The sequence below is a fragment of the Pteropus alecto genome, unplaced genomic scaffold (assembly GCF_000325575.1).
Source record: "Pteropus alecto unplaced genomic scaffold, ASM32557v1 scaffold276, whole genome shotgun sequence".
NCBI classification, from domain to species: Eukaryota; Metazoa; Chordata; class Mammalia; order Chiroptera; family Pteropodidae; genus Pteropus; species Pteropus alecto.
In genome coordinates this window covers 6,930,335-6,943,537 of record NW_006438074.1, presented here as the reverse complement: position 1 = coordinate 6,943,537, position 13,203 = coordinate 6,930,335, and the positions used below count along the sequence as shown (strand labels likewise).

At 41.7% G+C, this 13,203-nt stretch overlaps 1 protein-coding gene across 1 annotated transcript in view; it reads left to right on the top strand.

Moving 5' to 3' along the window:
• Positions 1-12,303, top strand: part of SLC10A1 (solute carrier family 10 member 1) — a 19,063-nt gene extending 6,760 nt beyond the window's left edge. Inside the window, 5 exon segments of the mRNA XM_006915181.3 lie at positions 1,257-1,467; positions 8,190-8,368; positions 9,843-9,944; positions 9,946-10,037; positions 12,215-12,303. Coding sequence (XP_006915243.1) covers positions 1,257-1,467; positions 8,190-8,368; positions 9,843-9,944; positions 9,946-10,037; positions 12,215-12,303 — 673 coding nt within the window.
• The last annotated feature ends 900 nt before the right edge of the window (positions 12,304-13,203 follow it).

The following is a 13,203-nucleotide window of genomic DNA, read 5'->3' as shown; positions in this document are numbered from 1 at the left end:
TTGCTCTTCTTGATGGCTATACTCTGGACCCTTTGGACAGGGCTGTACTTGACGTTCATTTAAGCCATATTTCACCTCTCTGGAAACAATGAAGTATAGATAGAAGATAGCACTGTGGAGAGGAGAGATACACACTTAACTGTGATTTTCCTGAGGTTTGTCAAGCTTTCACCCCCAATCTTCCCGCTAGAATAGAAGCCAGAGCTCTTTGTTGTAAGGTCAATTTCCACAATCCAAGAATAACCTATATCAGCTTCATTCTCTCAACTGGTCTTCCTGGGAGGCCTCTCTATACAAGGTCCTGGGAGGAACACATATTAGATTCCAAATGGAAATGGTAATAGGACAATTAGGCTACAAATTAGAGCTGGGAGGATATTATTCAGGCTCTGACACTCACAATTTATCTTAAATAATGTAAGGATAAACCAGAAAGTAGAGAACATGGGAATATTGGTGTTGGGGACTAGAATAGTAACCAAGTAACCAAGATACAAAGCAGATCTGATGACCAGGTAATTTGGTCACTTACTCATCAATGAGGAACTATTGCTGCCTTCTCTATCGCTCTACCATTATGGTCCTTCAATTATTCTGTTTCTACTTCTTTGCTGCTATCTTTTGTAGTCCTTCTAATCATAGCCGCTGTTTATTGCTTTTTTCTTTGCGTGTTTTTGGCTTCTGCCTGACCACCCCTTCCACGCCACTCACTCTCAAAGACCAAGCATTCTGTCGCTGTCTCACATTCAAACTCCCCAAGAAAGAAAATGTTTTCAATGTAGTTAATCCTTGTTATCTCTGTTGGGCAGAGCCACTGTGTCCAGCTATTCCCTAAACTCTAAGGCGGACACTTAGCAACAATGGGTCAGGTGCTATTTCTGTGATCCAATGGGATATTGTCAGAGTGATGGGATCACACAGCTATCTTTCAAATGGACGGTGCACATGGCAAATGCTCAGAGCAAAAAGAGTTCTGTTACAAAGGAGGTCTGAATGCCTTCTTCCACAATGAAGTACACAGGGATTGAAGTAGCTAGATGGACCTGGGTATAGATCCTGCTTCAGCCGTGATCCTGGTAAGTCACAATTCTTCTAGGCCCCAGCTTCCTTATTAGCAAAAAAGGAGATAGTATGCTTACCTCCTAAGGTAAAGTTATGTAAAATGCTTAGCAGTGTTTGGCACAGAGCCAGCACTCAACAAAATAGTCTATATTAACAGGCTTTCTCTCTGCACTTTTTCTGTATCTCCCATCCAGCATCATGATAACCACATGTTCCACCTTCTTGGCCCTGGGCATGATGCCCCTCCTCCTGCATGTTTACTCCAGGGGGATCCACGATGGGGACCTGAAGGACAAGGTACCCTATAGAGAAATTGTGTTATCGTTGGTCCTGATTCTCATTCCTTGCACCATAGGGATCTTCCTCAATGCCAAACGACCACAATATGTATGCTATATCATCAAGGTAAGAACCGGGATCTGGGCAGGGAGCAAAAAGACCACTATCATTTTAGTGAATAGCTTTGGGCTTTTTGGTTTCTTTCCTTGTTAAAAAAAAAAAAAAAAAGTCTACTACTAGGACACTTACTTCATGGGAATGTAATGTCCCTGAGAATACTTTTGAAAAGTTAGAAGGAAAATAGTAAAACACCATACACAACTATAAGATATAATCATTATATCAATAATAAAATTAAACTTTTATTATGTACCTACTAGATGCTAAATTTTATGCTACACTCTGAAGATTCGCTTTCCTCAAAGAGTTTGTTTGCAGAAATTGAAGTAACACATGAGGAAAAAGACCCAACACAGTATATACAATCAAGCACTGGCAGAATGCAAGGGGGTGAGGTTAGTGAGGGCCAGGTGGTCAAGGGATTTGCTCTGGGACTTCGTGTGCCTTGTACATGTGGTGGTGTAGAAGCCAGGCTGCTATGCTTCCAGGTACCTCCTCCATATGTGTAAGAACTGGATGCTGGTTAAGGACGCTTACTGTCATGATCCTCAGTTTACCCTGAAAGACAGGGATGGGAGGTGACTTGTGCAGACACTAGTTCCAAGGTTGGATCAGTAACACTGTGGACCTCGCTGCCTCCCAGGGAGCGCATTTTGGTTTTATATTTATCCCTCCTGCTTAAGTTCTCAGAGCACTGCATATACCCTTCTTTTGGACATCTGTACACTGTGTCTGAGGAATGGGTTTTGAGCCCCTGTCAATAGAAGCACTAGAGGCAGAAGCTAAGGGAGCTGTGAGGGGACCTGTCGGAATATCTTGTGATGAAGTAGAAACTTCTGGGAACCTGAATGGCTTCTGTCTCAACCTGGTCGAACTTCCTATGTCATCGTGGTAGGACCTGTGGGAATCCTTAGGTTGTTTCCATGTCTGTTGTCTCCATAGCCCCTGGCTCTGGTCTCTGCAGTGGGCTGGGTCAGCGGGAGCAGGTGAACTCCAGGAAGGCTTCCTAGAGGGGACGGTCTTAAACCAGACCATGAAGAAAGGATAGGATTTAGGTAAGCCTGAGGAGAAGTCTAGAGGAGTTCAGAAGGGGACCAAGGGCAAACCTGGCTGGCTAGACGAGAAGCCAGAGGGGAGGAGGTGATGGTGTACACTCCCAGCACTTCAGGAGTGGGTTAGGAGACTGGAGCCAGACTTCAGAGTGCTGTGGTCACAGACAGGGCATCATGGCACTGCCTTTCCTTTGGAAGAATCATGAAACCTTGAAGGGCAACTACTGTCCCTCTGCCAACTTCTGTGACCTTAGAGCTCAGTCCCTGTCAGTCTCCACTGGCTCACTGTTCATCACTGGTTCGCAGGAAAAACACTACCTCCTAACATTCTGAGGGCCCATTTCCATCCTGCCCCTGGATCTATGCCCTCGGGCCAGTCTAGAGCATGCTACTTGGAAGTCAAGGTGTGGCAGCAGCTTGGGGCCTCAAAGAAGCTGTGAGTCAGGTTTTCAGGATCACTTTATTTTCACACTACCATTGTTAAGGGCAGTTTTTCCTTGTCTGGGCCAGTCCTAATACTGTGGCAACAGCTTTCCTTCCCATGTGTTGGAAGACATGGACGTCATTCTTCCTCCTGTCCATGGCTAATCACCCCACACTGCTCTGGATGGCATTTTCCATTCTCTCCACCCTTGCCTCTCAGAGATCTCCTTTTATTGATCATGTTCCCTACCTCTGCAGCCTTCCCCATCTTACTTTCACTTCTAGAACAACTCTGTATTAGTTCTCCACAATCAGCATTGATACAGGTTCACATATCTCCTGTCTTTAAAAACAAAACAATCCCTCAGCTCCCACTCCAGCCAACCTCTCTTTCCTCCCCGCTTCCTAGCCATGCTTTGGAAAACACCCCTCCCCCCACACACTTCCTCCACACACTTTCCACTTCCACCACACAACCAACAGGCTGCTCTCACAAGTGACCAGGCCCATAACAATTATTCTCAGTTACGTGAACCCCTCTCTGCTCTTCTCCTTGGTCTCCCATCCAGTAAGCATCTTGATGACCACTTGCTCTACTTTCTTCACTAAGTCCAATGGACATTTTTTCAAGTCTTCCTTGACCATTTAGCAGCTTTTGGTATGGTTGACCACTGCCTCCTTCTCAGAAGCCTTCTCCCTCAGCTTCTGTGGCTAAGCACTCCTGCTTTACCTACTTCTCTGGGTGCTTTTTTGGACTCCCTTGGGACTTCCTCTGGTAAGTTACTTCTCTACACTCAGCTCAAGCTTTCTGCTTTTCCTTTCAAGCTTCCCTAAGCCCAGGATCTCCCCGACTGCAAGATCTAGTTCATCTCAACAAACATCTACAAGCTGAGATAAATTCCAGAACAGCATCTTCAGGCTTCAACTTCTCTCCCGACTCCAGAATCCATTTAACTAACAAATCTTTCTACATGAATATGCCTCAGGCATTTAAAACTCATTATGTCTTAAATTAAAATCATCTCCTCCCCAAGCCTGTTTCCCCCTTCTCCCCACCCTGCAATTATCTCAATGAATGGCATTCATTGTGCCCAACTGCCTGAGCCAGAAACTGGAAATTATTTTCAACATCCCCTCTCCCTCCCCAGTCACACAATTTGGTGATCATCAATCCTACCTGCTTTTGCTTGAATCCATCCATTCGTCCCCATCCTGTGTCCACTGTCGTCATTCAGGGCACTATCATCTCCACTAGACAACTGAAATAGCCTTTTAACCTGGCTCCCTGACCCAGTTTTAACATGAGGATGGAAAGCATAAACTCTATCATGCCACTCCACTCCTTAAAGCCCTTCATTGGTTCCTTTTTGTTCCCCAGGATAAAGTTTAAACTCCTTAAAATGACTCCTCAGTCCTTTGATTTGGTCTCAACTGACCTTTTCAATCTCAGCTCTTTTCTTTACACATGCCCTTCCCTCCAACTAAACACTCCCCTCTCCAAATCCCACCTCACTCACCACCTTTCACTGGACTCACACCTACTCACCCTTCACGGCTCAACACAAATAGTACCTCCTCTAGGAAGCTTTCCTAAACCCACAAGCCTGGGTAGAATGCTGGTCCTATTTACTCCCAAAGCACATACCACCAGTCCCTTGTAGCAGTGATCATGCTGTATTATATATACCTGTTTATTTTCTCCACTCACCTCGATCTCCTCAAGCAGCAAGATCCTAAGACTGTCTTAACACTGAATCCCCAGCACATATCACAGTTCCCCCATAGCCAAAGCCTGAGAATAAATAAAGGAATAAAGGCCAAATTCTGTCTTTCCCACATTAGAATACAGAAAAAAAACAGAAACGTGTTTGTGTTCATTTATCCAAGATAGTTTATAGGGGTATAGGAATAAAGAAAAAAAATTACAGAATATAAAAATTAAAGTGACCCCTGATATAATTTAATGCAACTCTGCCCTCCCTTTTATAGATGAGAAAACCAAAATCCAGAACTCCAAGTACAATTGATATAAGAACATATGCCTCTTTTTACCTCAGAATAACTGTCATTAAAAGTGTTCTCTGAGGATGCAGAATCTCAGATCTTAAAGTTGGACAGGACTTCAAGATGAAGTTCAGTCTCCTCATTTTATAGGTTGAATAACTAAGGCCCAGGGAAGTTACCTGGCAGAGCAAGGATTATCAATCAGTTTCCTGTTCCATTTATGTTGCACATCCACTGCTCAACTCCACAGCAAAAATCAAGTCAAACTGACCCCAAAGAATATTAAAGGGGCTAACATACACCTGGGCTGAAAAGATGAAGACCAGTAACAAAGAACCACATAAAAAGTGATCTACAAAACACAGATGTTCATTAGACCCAATCTGCCATGGCTAAACCTCCAAGGTTTACCAACCAGAGGCCAACGGCTCCATTTATCAAATACTCCCAAGCAGGAGTAACTCCCGCGAGGATGCACAAACATGTGGTCCCGATTTAAAGGCTGATGTTTCTTTGCTTTTGTGGCTCTTTGAGGGCTACATTCATCCTTCATCTCCGTTCCCTAAAACATAGTAAGTTACTAGCTGAAAAACAAGCCAACAATCAACCCAGCCTCTTTGCACACTTAACCCTCCTAGAGATTCTCAAATCAAAATTATCCAACTTCTGAAAACTGGCTCCAGTAGAAGGTACCTGCTCAAATTCTGCTCGACCAGTCACGTCCTCTAGTGGGAGGTCACATTTAGATATGCCAAGAAATTAGGAAGGCAGTGTGGGGTAGTGGTTAAGAGCCTGACCTCTGGAGCTAGATACGCCAAGAAACGATTTCGGGGATGCCCTATTTGGAAAGGCAATTCAAGTAACACTTTACCTAGCTCATGCGAGGGTTTGTTCAAGGCTATGTGGTTAAAAGGTTGATGAGAACCTGAGCTTGACATGACCCGGCAGCCACTTGGACCATAAGCCACCCAGCACTTTAACAAGGGTGCTGCTGTCACTGTCTTGACTCCAATGCTTTCCCCACACATGCTGCTGCTGAAACAAACCAATTCTCCCTTGCCACAAAGCTGCCAACTTGTAGTTTCTGCTGCTCCCAGGCGTGTCTTTTAACACTTCCATCTACTCCTGCTACCCTCTAATTCTGCAAACTCCCACCATAAGAGGACCTGACTAGTTGGGTCGTTCGTCAACATGCATAGGTCACCTTTGTGTGAAGAGTTTGGGCCAGGTCATCTCCTGGGTCAAGCCAACGGATTGGCTATCCATGGAAAGCTCATCACAGCTTCAATCAGGTAACGACAGGAAAGTCTGGTGGTGTGAAACATGGTCACCTATGGAGCAGCAGCTACCACCTATGGCCTCTTGTCTCAACAAGGGGTTGTGGACATGAGATTTTCACAACCAGCGGGACTGAGAGTGATAGGAAACTCTGGGATGTTAATTTCCTCTCCTTTATTTGTAATAGGAGGTACGATTTAGTGCGTAGTTCTTATATGCCAAGCCCTGTGCTGTTACCCTCACACTCAGTTAAGTGACTTACCAAAGTTTACACATCTTAAGACCAGCTAAGCCAGTTTTCACACCAGGGTCACACCAATGTCTGTGCTTATAAACACTCTACAGCCCCCCAAAAGCAGGAGAATGAAATGAGGAAATGAGAGTATATGCCCAGAGAAAGAGGGCTTCTGGATTCATGGCAATTCCTGTAGCCCAATGCCTCCTACATTACCCATTATACTCTTTTGATGGGGTCAAAAATGATTTGGTCATTAGGTAGAAGACAAATCCAAAAGGCAAGAGTCCAAAGGAGAAATCAGTTCAAAATGCAAACTGAGCAGCTCATCAGTTAAGTTTTTCAATAAAACTTGAAGCATGTGGTTACTGATGAGATTTGTGAAATTCCTTCCTATTCTGGGATAGGACCGCTAGTTGGTTGTTTTATATGACATTGGTTGGAACATAAGTTAAAAACATAGAATGCAGAACTGTGCAGCTGAAATTTGAGCAAATATTAAAATGTTACTAGACCACAATGAATGTAATTAGTGCCACTGACTTATACACTATAAAATGGTTAAAATGGCAACTTTTTGTTATATTTTACAATTTTTGAAAATGGTACTAAGAATATAAAATGTTACACGTGTGAATGAACTGAAAAACTGAACCCAAGACATATAATCTTGAAATAATATGGTAAGCTCAAAGAGAGTATGCTATATTTACCTTTACTCAAAAGATGAGACACAAAACCTTAAATTTGTGCATATATTTTCACTTTGGAGTGCATCATTCTCTAAAATTCAGACAGTAAAGGGCACTTTGAAAGCTTCAACCTTGTATCACATGCTGAAAAATCTTAACTGTAATTTCATTATAAATCTATTTTTGAAAATTTTAAATGGTATTTAAGATGAAACTAGAAAATTTTTTTTATATTGCTTTACTATTAACTTAATACTCACTCTCATACTATTAAAAGCAATATATGTTGCTTTCGCAGCATTTAATGTGGGACAGGCTGGACCTACATTGTTTCTGATGCCATTATAACTTCAAAATATTTCTGAAACTCCTTTTGGGAACTTCATATCCAATTTGCAGGTCATTCAAAAAAGTAGGCTTGTCTCTTTACAGTTAGTTATACATCATTTGGGCTCTAAAACCACTTTACCAGACTTGATTATCCAACTTGTTTACCAGCTTCACTTCAAATGACTCGATAACTTCCAGAAGTCAAAATGCATCCTAAAATGTATGACGTCCCTACCCATAATGAAAATACTTGAGACAAGTATGACAACCTAAGAATAACATCTAACAAGTTTCAAATCATCTGGAGCAATGGCAGTATTGCAGGGTTGTGTGTATACAAGCTCGAGTTAATGGCTTTGCAAAAGAACTTTCAATTTTCAAGATCCACCTTGCAAGACTGGTCTCATTCCCTCAGAATAACAGCCCTTCACGGAAATCTGCTTAACAAGAGATGTCAAACTGAAGCTGTGCATGGCTGTCCTTAGTAACAAGGGTTAATGAGGTTGCTGTCCTCCAAGAAGCTTGCTAGCTGATTAAGAATTCCAAAAAAAAAAAAAAAAAGGAAAATAAAGGTCTTTTTTCCCCCTTCCACTTCAAATACCAATTTTTTAAACTGTTTTCCACCTCCAATGCCCACTGCTGCTTCCTCGCCCACTGCCCTCCTTATCTCACATCACTCTTTTAATTGTCTTTTCTTCTTGTCCTCATTTGCAGGGAGGGAGGATCATCACTCTTCTGCTCAGCGTGGCCATCACAGCACTCTCTGCCATCAATGTGGGCAAGAGCATCCTGTTTGTCATGACACCCCGCCTGTGGGCCACCTCCTCCCTGATGCCTTTCATCGGCTTTCTACTGGGCTACATTCTCTCTGCTCTCTTCTACCTCAGTGGAGAGTAGGTATTACTTTAGGTCTGTCCCATGGGCCTCATTCTTGTCCTGGTCTCTCAGGAAAAGGAGATCTGACATCTGGGAAAGACATTTCCTAGCAATGTTCCAATGCATCAACTGAACATGGAACTCTGGACTGTGAGAAGTACTGGGAAGGGAAGGAAATGAATGGGTTAGAAACAAATCCAGAGACCAAAGGGATCTATTTCATCATCCAAAAAGCAACAACTCATGGCAAAGTGCTCCCTCCTGAGCCTAGATTCCATCTCCTGCCCAACTCTCAGGTAGCTAATGGCCCTGGCGTAGCTCCATGTCATCGTGACAATTGATAATATTCCTTTCCTACTTTTCCTCTTCTGCCTTGACAAGAACACCGTCAAGTGAAAGCTCTAAGGTGGCATTCAGAGCTAAAGTAGCTGTGGACTTGGCTAATCCAATTCACAAGCAGCTGCAACTTTAGAACAGATAACCTGAGAGCCTGCTGTGTGAATATCGGATACCCTGTCTGTACAGGGCCGTAGCACATTTCAGGAATCTTTTTTCAGCCATAGTAGACAAATGCTGATGCACAAGTCTACATATTAGTAGCACCCTAGACCATCCACCCAAGATCATACACCCAACCTCCCCCAAAACTAGTGTTTTATTAATACGATTTAAAAACAATTATTCATTTTTTAAAACATGCTGAGACAGAACAAATGACTATAGGGTGTATAACACATGGTGATACAGTAGAGTCCAAAGGACCACTCGATGTCAATTTTCTGCGTGATACCGATCTTAACAAATGGCCACAGCATTAAGCACAATCACAGCAGTCTTCTTCATTATGTGCTTAGACAGCTCTCTGGGGTTTCAGTGAATAACTATTTTAAGACACTAATTGCAATTCAATGAATTAAATACATGTTCACTAAATGGAAACATCCCATTCTTTAGCCCGTAAAATGGAAAGCAAAAGAAACCAAGAGAACATGTTCCAAAGATAGATAAATGGGGCTGAATTAAGTTGGGTTTCTTCCCCGTCATCATGTTGTGGAGTTAAAGGTGTCCAAGCCAGAAACGTGGAAATAGGACAAGGTCCCCAAACGTTTCAATCTTCTACTGTATGTTGAAATTTAATTGCCCTATATGTAAAGCCTGCCCCACATAACAAGCCCACGTTCCTCCAAATTTTAGTTTGGTAATCCTCTAAAAGCAGACAGATCGTAATTTCCAAGCTAGTCAAAGATGAGCTCATAGAAACTTCCTGACATGAATCTATAAGTCATCACCTTCCAGAAGGCTGGATTAGTGATTTTAGGAAATAGGTCAACTTTTTTCTTGAAACTACATGCACACCACATACCAGGCTCATTTCCGTCGTCCTTAAGACTGTTCAGTGCCTTAAAGAGTATCTGGGAGGGGGAGAGAGGCAAGTGAGGCTGCACACAGATGCCCCTTCTCAGGGAAGGGGTTGGTTTTTATATCCTACAGTTGCAGACGCATTGTCAGCATGGAGACTGGATGCCAAAATATTCAACTCTGCTCTACCATCCTCAATGTGACCTTGCCCCCTGAAGTCATCGGACCACTTTTCCTTTCCTCTCCTCTACATGATTTGCCAGGTTGCAGAAAGGTTTCTCCTGGTTGCCATGTTCCGGTGCTATGAGAAAATCAATCCTTCCAAGGGTGAGTAGTGAATTATTCCCCTTGGGAGATCTGCTTCCATATTAGAGAGTAAGCAAGTTTCTTTTGGGTGGGACTATAACTCTCATCAAGTCACCAGCAACGTTAACATTGGTAGGGACCTCAAAGAACTAAGGTTACTTCATTAACCGCATTCCATTTCATATGGAGTTTCTCATAGGACTGGGGTGATTCTGGCTTCTTTAACTAGGGAGACCATGTGTAGGGGCTCAGGATGAGGACTGAACTGTCCTGGTCATCAGATAGCTGTCAGGTATTAGTTTTGTGGAAGGCCCCTATTCACAAAAGTTCAAGAAGTTTGTACTTTAGAACAGGGTTCTCATGTCCTGGAACCATGTCAGAGCCCCAGTACCACTGGCATCCCTTCCCCCCCTATATAAGGAGAAATACTAACCCTTTTCCAACTTAGAATTAAAAGTGCAGCTCACTGCCAGCATTAACATCATACATACGAATGTTGCATTTCCTAGGATTTGACATTTCCAGTGATCAAGAATTACGCTATTTTGTAAATAGAAACATCACTACTAAAAACTATGCTATAAACAGAATGATGTCATTTGGTTCCAAAGGCTATCAGTATACTAGAGTGATGCAAAAATACTGGAGAGAAGATTAGGACTATAATCCATGAGTTATCTCAGGGTAAATGCTGTAGCCACAAGCACCACTGGTGAGTATTCTCAGGGTAAATGATAAATGGGTTAAAACAACACCATCTAATAACCCTGATTACAAAAAAGGTAGATTCCAAAACTCTGGTTACACAGTTCAAAATTTTTAACTTATTAAGTAGTAACTTTCACAATAATCTAGTGTGACATTATTTAAACCTTAATCTGATGACTACTGGATTAGTAACTTCCTAGCCAATTAGCACCTACTTTCCAAGAGGCTCACATCATTTCATTCTCTTCAAAATATAATCAAACCTTGAGAAAGCTGAGTCCTTTCCTCAAAGTGGACTTTAACCCCCTATTCTCTTTTCTCCCAAATCAGGAAACTCAACCTTAGTAACATATTTCAATATTTTATATTTTAAACATCAGTATATTCTTAATCGCTCCAATCTTTCACCTGCCTCTTATTTACCACAAACTTGAGGGTCCCTCAAGACCTTTTCAAGACCGTGGGGACTGATTTACACCCTAAAAGATACAACTTCCGCTGGTAGAATTCATCATCTTATAGCAGACAAACACAGATTTACAATCAGCTAATATGTAATGGTTATCAAGCAGCCAAAAACAAATAAAAAAAAAACAAAAACAAACAGTAAAAAGGTGACCATACTTCAGAATCATTTTATAAAGCTTTGGTTCAAAACTACAGCAGAGTTGTGAAAAACTTAAGTCCGATGCTTATCCAAGCAACTCGAGAAATCTGCTGCCCACTGAAGAATCCACCCGCTTACCAAAAAACTATGAAGGGGAAAGTTTATAAACCAACCAAACCAGGTTCCCAGGTTTGCAGCTTTAGTCACAGAAAGGTCTGGAGTGCCCTCACGGGGCCATAACTTTAATTCTGGGTCTTTAGCTCTTAAGACCTAAAAATAACTTCACTCACAATACACTTCAGAAGACCTCTTTAGCAAACAAAGTGAAAATTACTTACTCCTTTAGAGCTAATGAACCAACCATAAGCGCCCAAGCAGCAGTGCTCAGGGCAAAAACTGTCAAGTTTTTGTGATTTTGACACCTGTACCCTTCTACAGAGATGGGAGAATAGGAAAGGTAGACTGACTCCTATCTTCACAAATCCTCTCACCACATCCATGTAGCCAGGAAAAGTAGACTGAACAAAGAGGGGGAGGGGTAGACCTTCACCTTAAAAGACTTCCCCCTAAAATTCTTCCCTCTTGACCCAATACTCCCAGAATACAAGTCAACCTCGCTTAAACTCCTATTGTATTGCATGTACAAAAAACGAGATGAAATCGTGAAGTTAGTATTCTAACTTATTAGACCTTTTATTACCATTAGAGGTGTTGAGGGAAAGCAAGTATTTCCTCAGTTAAATCATAGATGAGAGAGGGTAGATAGAAAAAACAAAGCACATCCTAGGGATAAATTGGTATTCTTTTAATCTTCCAGATTGAGCAAGCTTTGTGTTAACTCCTTTCTCATTTTTTTTTCCTATAACCCTTTCCAATCTTACAGATAAAACAATCTACACAGCTGCCACAACTGAAGAAATTATTCCAGCAGCTCTGGAAAATAAAGAGGAGTGCTCCCCTGGCACAACCTAGCCTTCCCCCAGCGGCCTGGATTCAGATGAAAAGGCAATTCAGAGGGCCAGTGTGGTAAACCAGTGAGTGGAAAGACGTAAAGTAACACCAGCAGTGTCTGAGTCTTTCTCCAACATTTCCAGCAAAAAACTATCAGGATCATCAAAACTTGCCTGGAAGACAAAGAGTCTACCCTAAAACCCTCACCTATTCTCAGCTTAGAATTTGACACCTATTTGAAAAATAAGAGACTTATTCAATGACAACCCTAGGGAAGACAGGAACCAAAATTGCCTTTTGCCCCTGCATCTCACAGCGCCTGACAGGCATTTAAAAGGCACTCTATATCTGAATTTCCCAAAAAAATGTTTTCTTTTTAAATCTAAAATCAAATACCCAAATCCTGTTCCAAGTTTTATAACTAAATTAAGTGCTTAGAGAGCTATAGGAAAGTCCCTCCTAACCTTAAAAATTCAGATCCTATTCCTTCTCTTTAGACATCAATATTGGGATTAAAGCTCCTGAAAACACAAATGACACCAAGTATACAAAAGCCAACATGATAAAATGCAAAAGCAATTACACAAAACAATCCCTAAAGGAGGAAACTTTAACAAGGAAAATCCAGGGGACAAAAAACAAAATTACTTCACTAATCTAATAATCCTATCGGTTCATTAGATATCAATGGTTCACACCATTCTCCCTCAAAATTCAGAGTACAAAATATTGCCAAAATGAGTCATTTCTCAATTGAAAAAAAAAACTCAAATTAGAATTTTTTTCTCCAATGAAATTTAAACGTGCCGCACATCACTCACGAGCAAAGTATTAGGTGAAAGATTAAATAACTAATTTTAACACTTGCAAACACCTGACCATGCCTAATTTTTTTTTTTCACGTCATTTAATACAATTAGG